Source organism: Miscanthus floridulus, chromosome 8, assembly GCF_019320115.1.
Source record: "Miscanthus floridulus cultivar M001 chromosome 8, ASM1932011v1, whole genome shotgun sequence".
Classification (NCBI taxonomy): domain Eukaryota; kingdom Viridiplantae; phylum Streptophyta; class Magnoliopsida; order Poales; family Poaceae; genus Miscanthus; species Miscanthus floridulus.
Window position 1 is genome coordinate 118,778,623 of NC_089587.1, and position 22,316 is coordinate 118,800,938.

Here is a 22,316-nt window from a genome sequence, read left to right on the forward strand (position 1 = left end):
CTAGATTGGATGACAAATCTTTTTCTCGTAAAGTGGTGTCTGAGGCAGGAACAGGGGAACAACTACTGTGGTTACTATGTTTACAAGTTTATCAAGGTGGTCTCCCAAAGAACTCCTAAAGAGAGACTCAAAGTACGTTAAAAATACACTATATATTCATTTAATTATTATTATTGATTGTGTTACTATGTCTTTATATATATATATATATATATATATATATATATATACATATATTAATTTATTTTCTTTAATTCAAACCTGTAGACTCGATGGTTGGAGGAAAAGGTCATACGGCAAGACCAAATCAAAGCAATTCAAGAGTCTATAGCCGGATTTTTTAATGAGCAGGTCATCGATTTCAAGGGCGAGTTCTACTTCGACCCAACACTGCTATTGAAGCCAAGCTATAGGATGAGAGGAAACTTGTTATGTCACAACAACTGTAATGCAATCTTTTGTAATATATGCACATGAAATAATATAATGTAAAATACACATATGCATGCATGCATGTAAATATATATATGATGCATATATATATATATATATATATATATATATATATATATATATATATATATATATATTTCTATGCTTGAATTGTATGATTTAATACGTTCATTGTGCTTGAACCGAAACATACTATATACGCGTATAAATGTATAATTAGCAGCGTACAATACGACTTCGAAAACCTATTTTGAAAAGAAAACAAAAAAATGAAAAGAAAAGAAAAAAGAAAAAAAACATTTAGTCTCGGTTCGTATTACCAACCGGGACTAAAGGTGCCGGCCATCGTGGCATGTCAGGAGGCACCTTTAGTCCCGATTGGTGTTACCCACCGGGACTAAAGGTCCTCTTTTAGTCCCGATTCCTGACCCGGGACTAAAGGACCCCTTTAGTCCCGGATGCTTGCTCTGGGTGGGGAATCAGGACTAGAGGGAGTTTCCCACCAGATGTAAAGCTCGGTTCTCTACCGGTGCTAGTACTCCTTGTGTCCCACAATACTAGTCGTTTTAGGATGGGACGCGACTACCAACGACCATAGTAAAGGACCTGCATGCCACTGCTCCAGTACTCCCTTCGTTCCTACGCATTATTCTCTCTCCTCTGCCCTCCTCTCCTGTTCGTCGTCCAGATCCAGCCTTCTCCAACTCCGGTGCTCTTTCCCCGTACGACATGCAACTGCGTTGGCATGCATCGGACGCTGCCGACGAGCACGATCTCCGCGCCAGGAGGCCCAGGCAAACGCAACTCCTCCCCGCCGGCATGCGGGGCGCACCTGCTCTCGGCCTTCGCGACTGCGCCGCGACCTCCGCGCCTGGAGGCCCGGGCAAGCGCGCCTCCTCTCCCCGCTGGTGTGCGGGCCGCACTCGCTCTCAGCCTTCGCGACCTCCGCGGCGTCCCACCATGGCCGAATCCTTCCTCTGTCGAGGGACGGAGGGAGTATGCAACACCGGACCATCCGGTATTTGCAAATTTACATACAACTGTGAATCTTAATTGCGAACACACACTATCTTGATATAACAACTTAAGTATATAACCTTAGAACAAAAGGAGTTTGGGAAATTTGAGAATTGGAATACACTCCACACACACAGCTAACGTCCCGTGTTGGCACTATGCATATACCGCTAGTGCTGTTTGCTTCCAAGGTTTCTTTCGATCTGATGAATGGAAGCATGCATCTAGAATGGAATCATCCCAGCATTGCCATCATATATCTATAAAGATCTTTATTAAAGATCTTTAAACGTGGTGAAAATCCTTGTTGATTGATCAACAGTGTCCATCTGCATGCAAGACTTAAAACGCTGTAGATCCACAGTGAACCAATCCTAGCCGTTCAGCCCTTTGCTCTCCATGCATGCCTCCGTCGGATGCCAGCCACGCCTCAGGCTTCTGGAATCATCCGTGCCCTCCTCCCTAGACTGCATCACGGCACCATCCGATTAATGCGATAGAATCGAGACAGCAAAAAAACACCCACGACCTCGCATGCTCCGCCGGCTCCGCCCTCCTCGCCGTCGCTCCTGCCACGGCCTCTTCGACCTCCCCTGCGTCCGTCTCCTCCTCCCCGGCACCTCGCCCTGGTGCAGCCCCGCGGCAGGGGAGCACAGCAAGCCGCAGGACTGGCGCCGCCCCCAGCTTTGCGGCGCGGCCGCACGGACGCGCACCAGCGGTTGCCGCCTCCCGTGCGACCTCCGCCGTCCGCTCAGCGCAGCACCGCGACCCTGCCTGTGCCCTCCGACGGTCGTGCAGTGTGGCACCGCTTCACCACTCTCACCTGGCTGCGCACCGCTCCAGCCCCGCAGCTCCGCCCCAGCCGCAGGAAAATCCACCGGTTCCTGCGCAACCGACCGGAGCGCCCCGGCACAGCAGCAGCGCCGCTGGACCGCGACCCCGTCAGAATGCGGACCCGTCTGTGCCCTCCGGCGGCCGCACCGGAGCACCGACCTGGCTGCTCTCTGTCCTCCCGCGGCCCCCGCTAGACTGCGCAGCGCGGCATAGCGCCTCCGCCGCGACGTGGTCCACCAACGGTGGACACCATGGTGCTTATCTTTCTTTGATCCTATCTTCTACTAACGAATGCCTCACTCATGGATGCTTTACACCGCGTGCTCAATGATTTGCCTGTACAACAATGTTTGTTGCTAACCAAATAACCATGCCCAGCTTTCTGCATGAACAGAGATGCAGAGGCACATATCTACATTTGACAAGGCGTCCTATATATTCAAAGAAGCAAACAAGAAGCACCGAAGGTACCCTTGCTCAAAAGTTAATTCAATTTTCCAAGCAATAGTTTTTCCAACTACAAATGCCTACCTGAATCAAACTCATTATATGGGACAGTAAGCCCTTCATGTTAGTCTGTATGTAGTGATTATCAGATCCACTGGACGAGTTGGCTTACCAAGTTTACATTACATGTTACAATGAATGGATAGTATCCAACACTGGGCAATACAGTTTATCTCTTTTTTTACAATATCTTTGTTGTTGGTTAACTTAGCAGCTGTTACACGTGCATCAAGCCACTGAATTTTGTGGTCAATTTCTTCATGTTCCAGGGAACTTGCAGGTATGTAGGTTGAAGTACAGACTTCCATTTGAACCTACATGGTGTTAATCCAGCATCAATTGCACCAGGTAAGTATTCATTTCCTCCTTAATGAAAGGTGTGCAGTTTGTTTGCCAAATCTCTGCTAATTAGCTCTCAGGTTTGTTTGGCGTAACGAAAACGTTCGCCTATAGTTCGTTACTATCTGTGGTTACATTTAAGCGATAATGTTTTCCTGTGTGATAGAAAATTTGTCGTTTTTAGTACCCAATGTTGTTATTCTTTGCAAGATCACATATTGGGAATCTCTACATGTTGCTCCCCAAATTATGTTTCACACTCCTTCATAGTTTCTTTGCAATTCATTGGACTTGCATGACCGCCATCCTCCCTAAGTTTATATATATGTTTAGCCTCATTTCGCATGACTCCAGAATTTCGACTCCAACATATACTATCTATAAATGTTGTGTACAAAATTGTCTCATTTTGCATTATCCGGAAAACGAAATTAATATGTTTAAATGACACCAAATATTTTATGATCTCTGGAAACTACTGTATGTTCAAATGAGACTAAACAGCATATGATCTCACTTATCTCATGAACCCAAGATCCAACACGTCGCCCTACCCCACGCGCTTTGTAGCTAGTATGTCTTACCATACACTGAAACCTCACGTACACTGCTGTTGGTGTGCTCTATGCCAAATTAAGATGAATTTTGAGAGCTTCCTTCTTGGGTTCTACTTTGTGATGCTTTCTCCAACTCCTTTGTCATGTTCAGCATCTGTGTTTATTTGTTCGGGATTCGACTGATATTCCACTATGTCACAATACTCCATCACTGCTGGTTCAAAATACCCCATCACTGCCGGATTTTGAACCGGCACAACCATACCAGCAGTGATGAGGGTAAGCTATCATTGTCGGTTCCTATAAACCAGTAGTGTTCTTCAACTTCACTGCCGATTCTTTACACAACCGGCAGTGTTCATTTCCATCAATACTGCCGGTTCAAAAGACCACCCAGTAGAGCTCAGTTCCAACAACACTATCGGTTTGTATTTCAACCGGCAGTGTTGTAGTAAGAATCACTGCCGGTTTGTGGCTCGAGCCGGTAGTGCCATCATTGCCGGTTTTGTTGCTAACCGACAGTGATGTTTACGACAACACTGCCGGTTTTCTAATAACTGGCAGTGATGTCACGTTCACAATTTATTGTTTTATAATTGATTTTAATTTATATTTTTTCGTGGAATCGGGTTTCGCTTTATATACGCTACGTAGACGACAGGCTAGAAAACATGGATACGTGGCTGAGGGAGCGTATCACGTATCGGATACGTATTCGATACGGATACGTGGTGGACACGCGGTCGATACGTATCGGTGGAGTATCCCATTTTTTATTATTTTTATGAATTTTGAGTATGTTTCTAGATATGTATCAGTCTATTGGATACGGCCCAGCCCAACAAGTTTCCGTCTGTCCCGACACCCTACCTCCCGTGGTCGCGCCGCCTCCAGCGAACGCGCGCACTGAAGCCTCGTCCCTGCTCGCCGACCTCCTGCGACGAGCCTCTGCCCCGCTTGCCAGCCACCGGCGATGAGCCTCCGGCCCTGCTCGCTGGAGACGAGCCTCTGCCCTCACCTCCGCGCACAGCCTCCTGCGTACACGTGCGCTGCCTCAGCAGGGGATGTAGATGAGAGGATGATTCGATTCAGCAGCAAAGCAAGCTGTCTACTATACTTCTGCATGTACATCCCCTTCCCCATTCTTGATCTATTCTACTTCTGCAGTTCTTAATTTTGTCTGTTCCCCACTTCCCCTTCTTCATTAGTGTTGCCCATGCTTCATTGCTTGCATGCAGTAGATGGCCTCTCCAAATTTTGTAGTGTTGCACTGCACAAGCTGAGTGCTAGTGCTAATCCTAGCATAGGATCTGTGGGTGCGGCTATGGTTAGGATCTCCTGTGAATCAAGAAACCAACAAGTTTTAGACTTTCACAATTTTAATTTGTATTATTATTTATTTATTAAAAAATAGTAAAACGTATCCGCGTATCATATTTTCTAGAAAATTGCCGTATCCACGTATCCATATCCTTCTGATACCGATACACGTATACGTATCTGTGCTGCATAGACGACAGGTACATCAATATTAAACATTATAAATGTTACGGTTACAATTCAAATGTTCTTATCCACATCTTGGTCCCTCAAAATAAAAAAGAAATGTTCTTGGACTTCACACATGCTTCTCGGACTCTTTACAATAATCTGGCGAGCCGCTCTAGGCCATACTGGTCCTTGTACTTCACGGATTGTGCAATGGAAAATACTCCATCTTTTTTCAATACCTCGGCTAAGATGAATTTTGCCAGCTTCGATTGCAGTGCGATGATCTCCATGTCTAACAGCCTTTCGTGGTTATATTTCTTGCGTTGTCGTTAAAAAAAGATGATATCCAAAGAGGAACAGTAAATCATTTTGTTGAATTATTAACAGACATAAATGAAATGGGGATTATACACACTAACTTATCGGCTTCTTCCGATTTTCCGCCGATGTAGCGAAGCATTGCCCACATTACATAAACCCGCATTCATTGTTTCCCGCCAGCTGTGATAGGTACTTCCACTCCATTTCGACAACCTTGAATGGGACCGGCTTCCCACCAATATATCTTCTTCGGACACTGAGCAACATTAAAAGGAAAAATATTAGAAAACGGTATGTGTGATTAGAAAATAATATGTTATTAGGATCACTTACTAATTCAGCACTGCCACTAGTGCATCCAGATGATGAAATGGTTTTTTCTTCAGGTCTTCCATGTCACATCCATGGAGGCCTATACATGTTCTCTCATTGACTCGCAAGGGGTTTAAGAAGCCTATGTAATCCCATTTGCTTTTTAGAATGCAAAATTTTGCTATACACCTACATAAAAATCATGGAAAGTGCTCAAAAGTTAATAATTTGTGTCTCGAGAGAGTAGTTAATTGTAATATCGTGCGTGTAGGGTACTTACATAGTCCACAACGTCAACATTTGAACATCAAGAGAGCATTTCTGGTATAGCTGAAACAAGCACTCCCACTCGACATCGAACTTCTCTTCTTCAGGATAATGAAAAACATATGGCGAACGGATAATAACCTCAAAACCAAAGTCGTCCGTCTCTGTTGCTTGAGCCATGTAATATTCATGTAACTGGCGCATATATGTTGTCAGATTTTTATACTCATGATCGGGAACCAAAAGATTGCCCCTTTCATACTTCATTGTCGGTGTTGTCGTACCTGGTCACTGCCTCTTCCATGGTTAATCCTGGGTTGTCTTCGACGTATTTCTGTATGTTCCTTAAATCTTTATTGTGTATTTCTTTGTCTCTTGTTGTAGCGTATTTATTCTGTGTTTGCCTTTTGAATTCTGTGTAAGTCGGCAGGAAATGCATCTCAAGCCTAACGAGAGTTTTGGCTATGTCCCGCTGCAGCTGCTCTAGCGTAGACACATCAATGACCTTTTTTGAGATCGCGTTGAAGAACGAGCAAAGCTTTATGATTGGGGCGCGGACCTTTGGGGAGGATACTACGCAGGGCAACAGGGAGCAGCTGGGTCATAATGACATGACAGTCATGGGCCTTCATAGGGCCATAGTTGAAGAAAAAAATAAGCGCACGGTCCTTCCTTGTACCGTGGAGCTTCACACTTGGGGCACCTGTCCAAGTCTTTGTATTTTTCTCCACGGTGCAATATGCAATCATTGGAACACGCATGGATTTTTTCAACCTCGAGGCCGTTGGGGCAGATCATTTGCTTGGCCAAGTATGTCTTTTCTGGCAACTCGTTTTTTTCTGGAAGCATTTTCCTTATTATACCTAACAACTGATCAAAGCCTTTATCGCTCAATCCGTTTGTCGATTTGAACTATAACAGCATGATGTCGGCTTCCAGTTTGCTCATTGGACAATTCCTATACAATGGTTTTTTGCCATCTTGTCTCATTTTCTCTAGCTTTCTCAGCTGTCTTTCACTAAGACATCCGATCTCTACATTACATAGCAGCTGAGAAATGCCATCGTTATCCTCTGTGTCGTCAGCTAGCGTGTTCCTAAACACATTATTAACTATGGCCACAGGTTCTGTGTTGACACCGGTTCCTCGTCAGCATCGGGGATGGCTACGTCAGGCATGTCCACATCATCATCGTTTTCCTGCAAAACATTCACACCAACCTCGCCATACATAGTCCATATCGTATAGTTTGGCATGAACCCCCTTGTAATCAAGTGCGATCGTATAGACTCAATTTGACGAAAGTTCCTATGATTCTTGCAATCTTTGCATGGGCAGAAGACAGGGTTCGCATTCCCAGCATGGGCTTTGGCATTGGTGATAAACTAACTGACGCCATGTATGTGCCGATTGTCCATTCGGGACAGATGCATCCACTCTCGATCCATCTCCGCACAAAAAATACTGAGACAGTAATTACAAAGAATTAATAAGAAATCGAGCTTCATGAACAACAATTGCATCTCGAAAGTACCATTTTTGGAAAACATTATTGTACACTAATTATTGGAAAATTGAAATTGGTAGCTCTGGCCCTGTAAATTGAAAATCGTAGTAAAAAACAATTATTGCACAATATTGAAGAACAACTATTCTACTCTACTTCTAAGAACTAATTATAGCATCACATACTAACAATGATGATCTTGACCACCATGGAATAATTAGCTAGGAATTTAAATGTGTTCATAGACACCAACCTTTTGAATGATGAATTCACCACAATTTGAGCCTTGCACAAATGTCTAATTGGAAAAGTGCTCTCTAGAATGGAGAAAGAACTAGAATGAGAATGAAGCAATGTAGCCATCAAAACGAAGCTAATTAAGCAACAAAATCAAAGGAGTGGATGTTTATTACTAACCTTAAAGCAAAAAGATCAAGCCATTCTTTAAAATCCAAGCACTAGCTTTATGGTGAAGAGCAGCCGCAACAATGGAGGGACGGGTCCAAACGCGCGTCTCTGTTCTCGGGATGGAAGAGAGAATGAAGGAGAGGACGGCTACAGCCTTTTTGTGTTGTAGGCTTATCACTGTCGGTTCTTGGCTAGAACCGACCGTGATAGAGCCCAATCACTGTCGGCTCTTGGCTTAAACCGACAGTGATGAGTGCCCGCCAAAACACTGTTGGTTCAAGCTACAAACCGGCAGTGATGTGGTCCTTCACTGCTGGTTTTAGCCCAGCCCCAATTTTTTTTTTATTTTCAAGCTCATAACCGGCAGTGAAGGTACATCACTGCCGGTTCTCACAAATCTAGCAGTGATGTGCAAATCTGGCGTAGTGTTTCTTTGTTAGTTCGTTATATTGTTGTTCGACTCAATGTTTCTGTCTGCCTTATTCAAGTTGACAGCAGCGCAAAACCATGTAAACATACATTTCAGGATGAATGACTGCAAAATGTTTAGGTCAAAGTGTGTTTCTGTGCACTTAATGCACTTCTATGGATTTCGTTGTTTCAGGGAATTTGTGGATTTCGTCATTTCTGCTTGCCTGCTGTTGTATTCGGGTCCTGAATTTTTAGTGTTATTTTCAACAGATGAATTGTCATACCAAAGGATGAGGCACAACATTGCGATCCCAGATACCACAACACAGGTTTGGATGTCCGATATTAAACAATGAACCACATTTGCTAATTTCATTTTCTATTTTCTATCATTCGCTCCTATTTTTTGAGAATGTATATGCATGAATCGATTAAGATGTTCTGGTATATACGTGATTTTTGTTCTACTATGTTAGCCTCAACCCTTCACTTCATACCCTATATGTATCTAACGTCTTCAAAAATGCATATGGCCATAGTACAAGGGTGCTCAGGGAGCAGTCTGAATGTTCCTCATAGTATTCCTGTGCCAAATATTAACTGCTACTCTCTTGCTTTGTTCCTTTCTTCGGTGTTGTCCGCACAACTGAGTACTCCTTTTTCAATTGACTTGCAGGTGCTCAGGTGGCTGGTGCTCAGGTGCCTTGCTAACCTGCTGATTTCATACATGGTACGGCTCAAGCATAGAGAAAATACCATAAAAAAGGATCAGCACATTAGGCCTCCAAAATGTACCATTTAAAATCACTTCACAATTGTGCAGATACATTGTTCATGCAGAGATCAAAATTATTGTGGCTCATATATAATCATATGACATCCTATATATCGCACGGGGTACCTACTAGTGTGTGTGTATATATACATGCCGGTCCAAAAGCTCTGAGTACTGTTCCTCAGAAGGTACCAATGACCTAAACCATGCATGCTGCGGCACCGCGCGAAGGCCTATATCATCGAGCTAATAATGGCCCCATGAGACTCCCTAGCTAGAAAGCAGGCCGTCCGAGAGCAGAAAGGTGGTGTGCCTCAAATACGATCGGCCGGGGTCGTGTGACCCTGCTACTGGCTGCTATCCACGAGCTGGGCTCCGCACGTCACCTTGGAGCGAGCTTGGATACGTGGCGTCGACGCTGAGGCTACCCCCGGCCTCCTAGTCCAAGGACCATGGTGGGACGAAGGCACCGTTTGTCAATTTGTGGCGATGGATGGATGCAGCAGCAGCTGCTGCCCACCAACCGGCTCAGGCACTCACACGTGTGCTCCTGCTCCGATCCCTGCGTGCTTTCGTCGTACAGATCGAATCGAAATCATCATGCATCAGCATCACACGGATGGATCATCGATGGGTGGAGCGTACCAGGTGCAGCCACGAGATGCGACGATGTTGCGCGCGGACCATGCAGGACCACGCACGACGGTGCAGTGCGTGCAACTACTGATGTGTATACGACGTGACGACGACACTGAAACCGGGCGCAACATACAAACGGTCGACACCACACCTACACGTCGTCGTTGCATGTTGTTTTACCAGTATAATGACATGATAATCGAGGACCACATTAAGGCACCACGTGTGTCCAGATGCATGCTCTACTCCGATTGTGTCCCGGCAACAGATGTGTTTTACTTCCTCCATCCTGACCAAAGATTAATTTGTTTCGTTGTTAACTTAGTTTACTAGTAATAAACATTAGTTTAAAAAGACGCCCAGCAATAATAGGTCTCATCACTGCTGGCTGAATAGCTTTTCAACAATTTTCTGGAGCCTAAACTTACAACCTAGCAGTGATAAGAAATCACTGCCAGCTCCGTGACAACCTACGGTGATTGTCTATTTTGGTGTAGGCCCACTGGAGAGAGAAGACCGTCAGGAGGGATTCGTTGAAGGAAGAGACGTGCCGCTATGGATAATAGGGGTCGTGCTGAGGCCTCGAGGGATCCACGTCGGGGGAAGGGTCTCGCCAGAGACGGTGGAGCGGGAGGTGAGGTATCAGATCTAGACGAGCAGACACGTTTCCTCCTGCGCACGGAGAGAAAAATGGCAGCAACCATCATTTGAGGGCCCGAAGCAGGGTCCCAGGAATGAGAGCTAATGGCGTGATTTGAGGGCCTTCTTGTTTTTAGTGCTCTAGTAGAGGTCATGCTAGAGCTCATTGCCTCATTGTGTTTAGTTCTAATCCTCAAATTTGGTTTTGAGGGCTCAGTTAGAGACTTTACTGTCTTCTGAGATCGGAGGCAACTACGTGGCTCTAAAACATGTCAGCGGACATGTGAACTGCGAAGGCATATTGCTATTCAATCATGCATGACGTTGGTCCCATGGTTGAAACCTGAGGCCACGAATTGCTGCATCGGAAAATATCTCGCAACTTCATAACAACTACTGACAATCTTATGTGGCTCACGTTTGTTGACAATGCTGATGTCTCCGTAGAGAAGTTAATATTAAAGCCAGTGCCTGTCTTCTTAATTTCTTCTGATTGATCCTTCTGAACACCCAAAACATACACCAAGGTCATGCATGGCCAGATGGCCAGGGCTAAGAAACGTCACCATTTCTGGATACAATTTGAATCAGCTGGATAATAATCTGTCAGTTACTCAATTAATAGGTCAATATGATCCTTGAATAATCCTTACATCCTCAGATGTATCATCGAGGGACCATTTTGAAAGCGGGACGCATGCATGAATCAGTAAAAAAAATTATCCGAAAGCGTGCGCTGCACGTGCTTCATTAAGAGAAGAAAGAGTTTTCGTTACACAATGGTTGCACACCACAGCGAGTTGCCATGATATACAAACCACGCACACTAACAAGGATCGCCGGCTTTAACGGCGGTGCTAAACCGTTGTACTAAACGTTTAAACAAATGTTGCGACCGAAGGAGGTGGGTGCGCTCTAACCGCCAGCCATGAAGAACGACGCCAGACACCTGTACCCGGCGCCGATGTAGGCGTCCAGCTCTTCGGTGACCACGGCGAGCACCTGTGTCGTCGTCATGGCAACGTTGGTAAAGGTCCTGCTGTTCCGTTCTTTCCAGATGATCCAGGCGACTAGGAGGACGAGTGAGTCGAAGGTCCGTCTGAAGGTTCCCGGGACTTCGTCGCGTGTCAGCAGCCACCAGTCGGCGAGTGTGGAGTCGTTGCCCGGCGCAAGGTTCTGGTGCCCCGCCGAGGCGAGCAGGCGTGCCCAGACCTCTCGCGTGAACGGCCAAGAGGTCAGCAGGTGGTCGGTTGTCTCGCCATCTTGATCACAGAGCGCGCAAGTAGCTTCCGGCTGCAGTCCATGTCGTTTGCGACGGTCCGCTGTCCAGAGGCGACAATGCAGAGCGAGCCAGAAAAAGAACTTGACCTTTGGCGGCACGGCCGCCCTCCAAACGAACTTGGCGCCCGGCAGAGAAGTCATACCGATGAAGAACGCCCTGTACGCCGACGACGCGGTGTAGGTGCCGCTGGCAGTCCACTTCCAGATGAAGCGGTCGGAGGTGTGAGGTGATAGCTGGAACGTCTCCAGGGTGTCCCAAAGATGGATATACTCGCAGAGTACCGCAACGGTGGGCGCGCCAGTGATGTCCCTGGTCCATTGCCGGCCGTCAAGGGCGTCCTTGACGGTGCGGTTGCGACGGCAGCATGCTACTGCCCTCAAAAGGTTTGGGGCAGAGCGGCAGATAGGCCCGTTCGGCAGCCAAGAGTCCGTCCAGAAACGGGCCGAGGCGCCGTCGCCGACCTGGACGGACACCGAGGCCCGGAACATATGGTCGACCTTGCGTTCCGGCTTCGACGACAACAGCTGACCAAACCGCGTCCGGCTGGGATCGACGCAGCCACTCCCAGCGAAGCCGCAGAGCAAAGCCGAGCACCCTCAGGTCCGGCAGGCCCAGGCCTGCCGAGGTCCTCGGGGGAGCAGATGATCGGCCAGGCAACCTTGCATTTTTCGCCAGCGACCGAGTCCGTGCCTGCCCATAAGAAGGCGCGCCTGCGCTTGTCAATCTCACCGATGGCCCAGGCAGAGAGGCTACAGTGTTAGGATTCCTACTCCTAGGCCGGCGCCGGTTGAGCAGCAGGGCTTGTCGGCTTCAGCCGAGGCAGGAGGAAGAATGAAGAGGCCCAAGATAAAGAGTACCAAGGTGTTTGGGCCAGAGTGGGTCACCAAGTGAGCCCAATTAGAAGTATGTGTGAGTTTTGCTATCCTATATGTGTGCTGGTCTCTGCCATGGAGGGCATGACTGTTGTAATAAACAACCCTAAACTCGAAACCTGAGATTCATTTGTCTTCCTGCCTCTACTGTTCTCCTCGCCTCTGCTCTGTTCCTCTCATTCCTGTTCCCTTTGCTGCTAACAAATTGGTACCAGAGCCTATCCTTCCTTGGCCGAATCAGTCCATCCATCCGCCTAGATCGGAGGTTACAATTCCTGCCTCGATTTTCATCCTGGAACCCCACAAAATCATCCACGACCATTTCACCAGGTTTAGGAAGCACCTCGGGGCCATGGATCCCAATACCAAGCTGCTTCTCGATGAGCTCAAATCTGTGAAGACCTCCCTCGAGTCGTCTCTCGGCGGCCGAATCGGAGAGGTGGAGGCGTCGCTGGGCAAGCGGATCGGGGCCGTGGAGCATTCCATCATGGACCGGTTCAATCGCTTGGAAGAGGCCGCTAAGGTGCTCGACAAGTGGAAGCCCAAGGTGGATGCGTCGGTGGCGGAGCTGCGTGTGGAGTTGGGCGAGGTCCGCAAGTCCGACGCCGTGGTGGAGCAGATGCGCGAAGAGATGACCGCGCTCCGCAAAACCGTGAGTCGTCTGGTGCTCGACTCGGATCCGTCAGCATCCACTGGGATCCTCAAGCCTCATCCTGTGGTGGCCGCAGCGACATCATCTGTCGGGCACCCGGCCATCGGGCCCGTTTGTTGGGCAAGGCGCGACACATCACCACTAGGGGTCCGAGCCCATGGCTCAACCCTCGGTCAAGGGTAAGCTCATCGAGACCCTTCCCTAGCCCACCCATCAGTATGTTCTTCATAAGTCGGTTTCTAGCTCGACACTGGATTTGGGGGATCGGGAGTTTCATGGTGCTGGGGGCGCACCGCATGAGCATCGCGCGCATTGGGGGACGCGGTATTCTAGTAGTAAATTACCTAAGTTGGATTTTCCAGTTTTTGATGGGGAGGATCCGAAGTTGTGGCTTAGTCGTTGTAATGATTATTTTGACATGTATTTTGTTGAGCCTAGTCAATGGATTCATGTGGCCTCGATGCGGATGACTGGAGCCGCATCTCGCTGGCTGCAGTCCTTAGATCTTAAGGTGAAGAAGATTAGTTGGGAGGAGTTCTGTCAATTGGTCCTTGATCATTTCGGTCGGGATCAATATGAGTTGCTGATTCGACAGTTATTTCACATTCGTCAGTCCGGGGCTGTTCAGGAATATGCTAACCGATTCACTGGCTTAGTTGATTAGCTCCTAGCTTATGGCAAAACCACATATCCTTTGTTTTATGCATTACGTTTCTTGGATGGGTTGCGTGATGACATACGTTCTGCTGTTCATATGCAACGACCTTCTACCGTGGATGATGCCTGTGTTCTTGCCCTGTTGCAGAAGGAACTGGTGGATCTGAGCCGATGGAAATCACCATCTAACGCCGTGCCCCATGCTGCAGCAGGCGCCAGTCCCTAATTGCGGTGGGCGTGTCCTTGCTGGTGGCGCAGTCGGGGAGGATCGACGTCCTCGGGGCGTCGAGGACAAGCTGAATACTCTTCGCTCCTATCGACACGCCCGTGGCCTCTGCATTCGTTGTGGAGAAAAATGGTCTCGCAACCATAAGTGCCCCGAAGCTCTTCAGTTACACGCACTGCAGGAATTCTGGGATATGTGCAAAGTGAAGAATCAGAGTGCTGTGAGGAGGCAACCACTGAAGATGATTGTACTCTGGTTTTTTGTTGTTCAAGTATTGACCATAGTCACTGCACCAACACCAGTTCGGTCTATTCATTTTGAAGGCACCGTCCAGGGCATTCCTATTCAGATTCTGGTGGACTCAGGCAGTTCTTGCTCATTTGTTAGCACCACTGTGGCCAGTAAGTTGATAGGTGCTACATCTCTGGCCAATCCGCCAAAAGTTCGCATTGCTGATGGTAGTATAGTTGAGTGCCCACAATCTTTCAGTGCTCTGTCTTGGGAGGTTGATCAATGCAAGTTCACTTCAGCTTTCTTGGCTCTTCCAATGCCCTCATACGACATGATAATTGGTATGGACTAGCTGGCTACCCATAGCCCGATGCAGATTGACTGGCAGCACAAGTGGGTTTTGATTCCCTACCGTCAGTCTACAGTGCGTTTGCAGGGTAAGCTCAGAGAGCTGCCAGAGGGCTCTATCATTCAGGTTACTGCACTTTCTTCTGATGATCATACTCAGTAGGATTTTGTTCATCCGACTGTCTCAGAATTGTTAAAGGAGCTTGAGTCAGTATTTGCTCCTCCAGCTGGTTATCGGCCTGCTCGGCCATTTGATCATGCTATACCCCTCATTCCGGGAGCATCTCCTGTGCAAGTTCGTTCCTATCGTTATCCACCATCGGTCAAGGACGAAATAGAGAGGCAAGTCACTGAAATGCTCAATGCTAGTATTATTCAGCCTAGCAAGAGTCCCTTTTCATCATCTGTTCTCCTGGTCAAAAAGAAGGATGGGACATTCTGGTTCTATGTTGATTTCCGTCACCTCAACGCAATCACAGCAAAAGCTAAGTATCCGGTTTCGGTAATTGAGGAGTTGCTGGATGAACTCACCCACGCATCCTGGTTCACCTGTTTGGATCTCACGGCTGGTTATCATCAAATTCGGCTACAAGTGGGTGAAGAACTGAAGACGGCTTTTCAAACTCATTCGGGACAGTATGAATTTCGTGTGATGGCATTCGGATTGACTGGTGCCCCGGCTACTTTTCAGAAAGCCATGAACACTACTCTGGCGCCATTGTTGCGTCGAGGAGTACAGGTCTTCTTTGACGACATCCTTATTTAGTAAGTCTCTTGAGGAACATTTGGTACATCTCCGGCAAGTCTTGGAGCTATTGCGCCGTGACCAGTGGCAAGTTAAGTTGTCCAAGTGTGTGTTTGCTCAGTGTTAGTTGAAGTATCTTGGGCATGTGATTTTCTGAGCAAGGAGTGGCCATGGATCCTGATAAGGTGCAGGCCGTTCTACACTGGCCAGTGCCCTCATCTGTAAAGGAACTCCGTAGCTTCTTGGGGCTGGCAGGATATTATCGGCGCTTTGTTAAGCATTTTGGTGTGATCACTCATCCGCTGACGGAGTTGCTCAAGAAAGGGGTTCTATTTGTCTGGTCCACTGTACATGATGTCGCTTTTCATGCTCTCAAACAGGCCCTAACTTCTGCTCTGGTGCTGGCCTTGCCGGATTTTTCCAAGCTGTTCTCCATGGAGACTGACACGAGTGGGACGGGAATTGACGCTGTGCTTACTCAGGATGGCCACCCGCTAGCTTTTCTTAGTAAGCCTCTTTGCCCCCGTTCCCAGGGTTTCTCGACATATGAAAAGGAATATCTTGCCGTTTTGCTGGCGTTGGATCATTGGCGAAGTTACCTGTAGCATGCTGAGTTCCGTATTATCACTGATCATAAAAGTCTAGTTTAGATACCTGAGCAACGTTTGCATATCCCTTGGCAACAGAAAGTGTTCACCAAGCTCATTTGGACTGTAATACCAGATTGTGTACAGGAAAGGGGATGACAACAAGGCTGCTAATGCTCTGTCCCATATGCCAGCTGTGCACTGTTCAGCAGTTTCTGTGGCTTAGCCTCAATGGTTACAAGATGTGGCTACTTCTTATGAGTCTGATTCTCATGCCCAGCAGATCATTGCTAAGTTGGTTGTTGATCCCTCAGCGGTGCCCCATTTTTCTTATCGGGATGGTCTGTTGCGTTATGATCAACGAGTCTGGATTGGTCATCAGTCTGATCTGCAGCATCGTATCATCGCTGCTATGCATGATGGCGGTCATTTCGGCATTCCTATTACTTATAGGCGCATTAAGCAGCTATTCGCCTAGACGGGTCTCAAGTCAGTTGTGCAGGAGTTTGTCCGTTCTTGCTTGACATGCCAGCAAGCCAAGCCGGATCGCTCCCGTTTGCCAGGGCTTCTACAACCATTACCTGTTCCTGATCGCACCTGGCAGATCATTTCTATGGATTTTATCGAAGGTCTTCTAGTATCGGGGGGCCTCAATTGTATCTTGGTGGTAGTGGATACCTTCTCAAAGTACGCCCATTTCATTGGTTTGAAGCATCCCTTCACAGCGGCAACTGTGGCTAAGCTTTTTTTGTCTCAAGTGTATAAGCTGCATGGGCTGCCCAATGCCACTGTGTCTGACCGTGACCGCATTTTTACCAGTCACTTCTGGAAAGAGCTTTTCAAGTTGGCAGGTGTGGATCTTTGTATGAACTCTGCGTATCATCCGCAGTCAGACGGCCAAACGGAGCGAGTCAACCAGTGCTTAGAAGCCTTCCTCCGGTGTTATGTTCATGCTTGTCCTCGGCAATGGAGTTCTTGGCTTGATGTGGCGAAATTCTGGTATAACATTTCTCTGCATTCTGCTTTGGGGCGTTCGCCATTTGAAGTGTTCTATGGATTTGCTCCCCAGCAGTTTGGCCTGCATGCTGCCAATGACTCGCCAATTTCAGACCTGTCTGAGTGGCTCCATGATCGTGAACTCATGACGGATCTGATCAAGCAGCATCTCCACCGTGCTAAGTAGCAGATGAGAACCGTTCAGAGCGCGAGTTTCAGCCAGATGATTAGGTGTTCTTGAAACTGCAACCTTATGTGCAGTCTTCTTTGGCTGACCGTTCTAACCAAAAGCTGGTGTTCAAGTATTTTGGGCCCTTTCGCATCATTGAGCACATTGGGTCAGTGGCTTACAAGTTGGAGCTTCCGGCCTCCTCTTCCATTCACCCCGTTTTTCATGTTTCACAGCTCAAGAAGGTCGTGGGTGCTCACCATATTGTCGAGAAATTGCTGCCACCATCATCTGTTCGCTAGAGTATTCCTGAGAAAATCCTTCAGCATCGTACAATCATTAAAGGATCAGCACCTATGCGGCAAGGTTTGGTCAAGTGGCCTCAATTGCCTTCTTCTTTGTCTATCTGGGAAGATTTGGAGTATCTTCGTCATTAATTTCCTCGCGCCGCTGTCTGGGGGCATCCAGGCGCGCAAGAGGGAGGGGATGTCAGGATTCCTACTCCTGGGCCGGCGCCGGTTGAGCAGCAGGGCTCGTCGGCTTTGGCTGAAGCAGGGTGAAGAATGAAGAGGCCCAAGATAAAGAGTACCAAGGTGTTTGGGCCGGAGTGGGTCACCAAGTGAGCCCAGTTAGGAGTATGTGTGAGTTTTGCTATCCTATATGTGTGCTGGTCTCTACCATGGAGGGGGGTATGACTGTCGTAACAAACAACCCTAAACTCGAAACCTGAGATTTATCTGTCTTCCTGCCACTGCTGTTCTCCTCGCCTCTGCTCTGTTCCTCTCACTCCCGTTCCCTTTGCTGCTAACATACAGCAACATGAATCAGTAATCAGTTTCGTCTTAAATCTCTTTCTGAGATTTTTAGCACGCACTTTGTAAAATTTACAGGCTCGATCGTTTGTTAATTAAATGTGTTTCAAAGCACAGAAGAAGCCTGCAACTTAAGCATCCACGCCTTCCACCAGTTCGCACACGGCGTGGAACACGGCCCTGACCGGGCGGTGATCGGAGAGCCGGTAGCCACCGCAGCGCTCGTACCGGACCTGCTTCATCCCCTTCCCGCGCCAGAGGATACGGTCGCACCTGCAAATAAACAACAGCAGCAACAGCGTCAGAACAAAACCATCTCGATCACTTGAAAGATCGATTCGGTGAGGATGCATGACCATGCCGGCACGCGGTGCTGCTTGTCGCGGCCGGTGGCGACGCCGTCAGGGCACCAGTAGAGCTGGTCGGAGTTGCGGCGGTACTTGTAGGTCGGGGCGAAGGCGACGTGGCCCTCGTGCCAGCGGTCGAACTGACGGCCACTGCAGAGCTCCAGCAGCAGCTCGTCGTTCTCCAGCAGCATGCTCCATTTCCTGGCCCCAACCAGCTGCCGTGCCTCGTCGTCGTCGTCCATGGCGATCCGGTAGTTGAGGTCCCCGAACAACACCACGCGGCTGCACGCGAGTACACGATTCGGTCATCAACGACTGTTTTCCATTGCTGCCTGCTGCCAGTAGATACTTGGTACTAGGTAGAATGTTCAGAGCTCAATCGGGCGACCTACTCATGGCCAAGAATCTTCTTGGGCAGCTCATACGGTGCTGCCGGCGCGCCGCCGTAGCTGAGGAAGCTGGTCCTGGAGAGGATGTCCACCGCGTCGGCGTTCCGGCGGAGCGCGTCGCCGTCCTTGCAGCCTGAGGCCAGGTGGCAGCAGACGAAGCAGAAGCTTGTGCCGTGGAGCAAGAACCGGACGGACACCGCGCCCTGCGTAGCGTAGCGCACGTACGCCGTGTCATCCGCATGCTTCTTCTGGTGTACAGTGCGTCCGTGCGTGCGTGCGACTCTGCTTCTATATATCTTACCTTGTTGCCGAGCCGGCCGAGGACGCCGGTGCCGACGCTGGAGACGGCAGGGTGGCGGACGTGCCGGCGGAGGCTGCTCCTCGTCCAGACCGACACGAAGATGCCGACCATCTGCTTGCTCAAGAGGCACCTGAACACGCCGCCCTGTCCTTGATCATGCATTGCTGCAACTCCATTTCCATGCCTCCTGTTGTTCAATGCGTCACCGATGAGCAGGTTCCACTTCATGGCTGCCCGCCTCTGTTTGGGGCCAAGCACGGTCCTCGCGTTCAGTGGCACCACCTCCTGGAACCTGCTTCGTGCAAACGTTGCGACTGATGATTCTTTCTTAATCTTACTGCACCAACCTGATCAGCGACCACGCTGATAAATTAAGAGTTGACAAATCGGTTGGCAAAGTGGACGAGTACCCAAGAACATAGATGTCGTACGAGTCGGTCTTGGTGTCCAGCCAATCCTCCAAGTCCAGATCATCCGGCGGCGCCACGCCGCCAACGTTCCATGTACCAGCAAACACCCTGCAGCAGTGCAGCGCCAGCAGGTCATGGACAAACTCGTATGCCGATTGCAGTTGGCGCGACAAAAGCTCAATTCAACGCAAGGTGTTCCAATGGGCGCTCACCTGTACTTGACGGTCTCGCTCTGCCCACCTAGCATGCTGCTCTTCTGCAACTCCACGCCTGAGAATTCGGAGATGAACTGATGACCCAATACCCTGCTCGCCGCCGATCTTGGACAGGTCATCTGGAACAGAGCAACGACGACGATGAGTTCATGTCACTGAGACACAAGCACGAGGAGAACGTAAGCAAGGGGATGGAAATGGAAGAGTGCTGACTTGTGCAAGCTTTGGGCACTCCCCCATAATGCAGCACCTACAAGGAAGAGAGCAGCTGCGGTAATGGCTGATTGGTGCCTCTTTCAGTAGGGACTACGCAGCATCGAAGAATTAATGAGAGGGCATGACCAAGAAAGAGGTAGCAGAGAAGGTTCAGGTATGTGCACAAGTCTTACTTGGAAGATATATAGGTGAGGCAAGTTGGATCCAGGGACAAATCTAGCACTATAACAATGGGCAGTAGCCAGTTGGCCACTAGATATGATGCTGACATATATACAGGAGCACGAGATACATGCCAAGCATTTCGTTTCAAAAAAGAAAAAAGAGATACATGTCAAGCATCCACATATTTGGTTAGGAGCTGTCCAAGTCTCCGTGCCAGCAGGTCTACTCAACAAACCTATACCTAGAAATCTGCCGCTTATTATTATTTTTTCTTCAAAAAAAAAGATATGCAGCTTTTCCTTTACCTGTAAAAGCATTAACCAGATGTTTTCACATCTCTATGTTACCTTTCTCAAAAATGTAATTTTCATATCTATGCATGCAGAGAAATAAATACAGTACCTATCGAACTAACTATACTCTTTATATGAGCCTCCAAGTTGTTAATAATCATGACATTTTCGCAAAAATGCACCCACACATCAATTTGGTAGATCGTAATCAGATCACCATTAACAATAATAGGTTTTGGTTTATTCCTTTCTGTTAAAAGCATCCGGCAATTAATTTGATAGACTCTAATCGTAATTAACACGTGGAGACACGATACAAAGGTAAAACACGATTAATGTAGTATTATGTTATAATATGAACAATAAGAGAGAGCAATGATAAGCAATTTTGATTACATATAGACCTCATATTCATTCTTGAATTTTTAACACCAATGTCTCTCGCAATTACTAGATTGTGCAAGAGCATGGGTTAATAGACTAGTTATTCTTAATGATGACAAGAGTTTAATGAATTAGCGGCACAATGTGTTTCATTTTTGTGGGAATTTATAGAACGTATGTTTTTAGCGCTACAGGCGATTAACGTGAAAGTTCCAAAGTTGTGTCTAATTAATAATAGTAAGATTTAATATAGCATCCTACCATCTGGTAAAGAAATATGTAAAGTACAATGCAAACTGAAACGACTTCCATTTCAGTATACTCCCTTGAGTTCTACTCCCTCCATCTTTAAATGACTGTCGTTTTTTGTTTTCGTGTCGTAACTTTAACTGAATTTGTAGAAAATACGTGTAAAATTTGTATCTCCAAATAAATTTATTATCAGAATAGATTCAATGATCTATCTAATGAAATTACCATAAATATTAATATTATATATATAGAGAGAGTCAAAATTGTTTCTCGGAAATAAAAAACGACAGTTATTTAGGGACAGAAGGAGTACGAGTCTTGTTATTTTGGACATGGTTGAGGTCAAATTTTGAGAATTTTTATTATCAGTAACTTTTAAAATATTTGGTTGTTTGAAGATATTAAGACATCATGTGATAAATTAGTAATTAGAAATTTGTTTTAGTCAATGCTAAGTTTTGGAGACAGCGTCATATTATTGTCCAGAACAAGAATTATATAACAGGAGTGAGTAACTATTTGTATTCAATAATGGAACCACCGGTAAAAAAAAAAGGAGAGCGCCTAAATTAATATCTAGGGCCATGAACATTGCTGCCCCGAACATTCTGATTGGAATGTCACCGTAACATTTTTCATGGTCTGGCCGGGGTAGGAAGGACCATCATCAGCTCTAATTTGGATAATGACTGGGGAGAAGGATGAAGCGACAAAGCTACATTGAGCAACTAGCTAGGATAAAATGTTTTGTTATTGTTGTCTGTTTGGGTTGCTACCTTTATTATGCCAATGCAACCAACAAACCTGCAACTTGTGCTTCAGTTTCGCCAGAATCTGGTTGACTCCTGTGCCCGTATTCACGTAGATGCTAAATCTCATATCATAAGAGTCATATATAGCTACAGAAATATATGAAGGCCTAACCGCTGCTTTTTGCTGGTGTTGACAGTATTTCCATGACTGAATATTTGACCCTTCCGTGTCCTGCTTTGTTTTACAGATAACATACACATGGGCTACTATAAGCTAAATTCCAAACTGCGCCAGATGTCACATTGCTCAGCCTGGCAGTAAGAGTAGGATACTAATTATTTTTCGGATATTAGGCTTATAACTCGGCTCACTGCCGATTCTAGCACACCTAACGATGATAGACAGCAAAGATGACGTATTCTCTGCAATAGGAATTAGGATCCATGTGGCAGCAGACGCGCGCCCATGCCCACCAGGATCCAGGACACATCTCCAAGGCACGTCCCATGTCCACCACGCACTGGGTTGCGTGGTCTT

General features: G+C 47.3%; 1 protein-coding gene across 2 annotated transcripts; it reads right to left on the reverse strand.

Moving 5' to 3' along the window:
- Nucleotides 1-17,623: 17,623 nt before the first annotated feature.
- On the reverse strand, nucleotides 17,624-20,136 carry LOC136473401 (type IV inositol polyphosphate 5-phosphatase 9-like). Of its 2 annotated transcripts, none has more exons than XM_066471051.1 (7): nucleotides 19,971-20,136; nucleotides 19,714-19,835; nucleotides 19,502-19,609; nucleotides 19,092-19,383; nucleotides 18,794-18,993; nucleotides 18,411-18,683; nucleotides 17,624-18,327 (listed from the first exon to the last, which is right to left on the reverse strand). In XM_066471051.1, exons 2-7 carry the CDS (start codon nucleotides 19,833-19,835, stop codon nucleotides 18,186-18,188), a joined length of 1,137 nt encoding a protein of 378 aa, XP_066327148.1. In that variant the 5' UTR covers nucleotides 19,971-20,136; the 3' UTR covers nucleotides 17,624-18,185. The 2 variants fall into 2 exon arrangements, with proteins under 2 accessions (XP_066327148.1, XP_066327147.1); XM_066471050.1 differs by having other exon boundaries at nucleotides 17,625-18,327; nucleotides 19,930-20,135.
- Between the last annotated feature and the right edge of the window lie 2,180 nt (nucleotides 20,137-22,316).

Excerpts from the sequence above, each read along its gene's own strand:
- LOC136473401 (XM_066471050.1), bottom strand. The coding sequence starts at position 19,956 with ATGGGGGAGTGCCCAAAGCTTGCACAA. Across the intron at positions 19,610-19,713 it reads AGCGAGACCGTCAAGTACAG|GGTGTTTGCTGGTACATGGA; the intron begins GTGAGCGCCCAT and ends GCACTGCTGCAG. Across the intron at positions 19,384-19,501 it reads TACGACATCTATGTTCTTGG|GTTCCAGGAGGTGGTGCCAC; the intron begins GTACTCGTCCAC and ends TGCACGAAGCAG.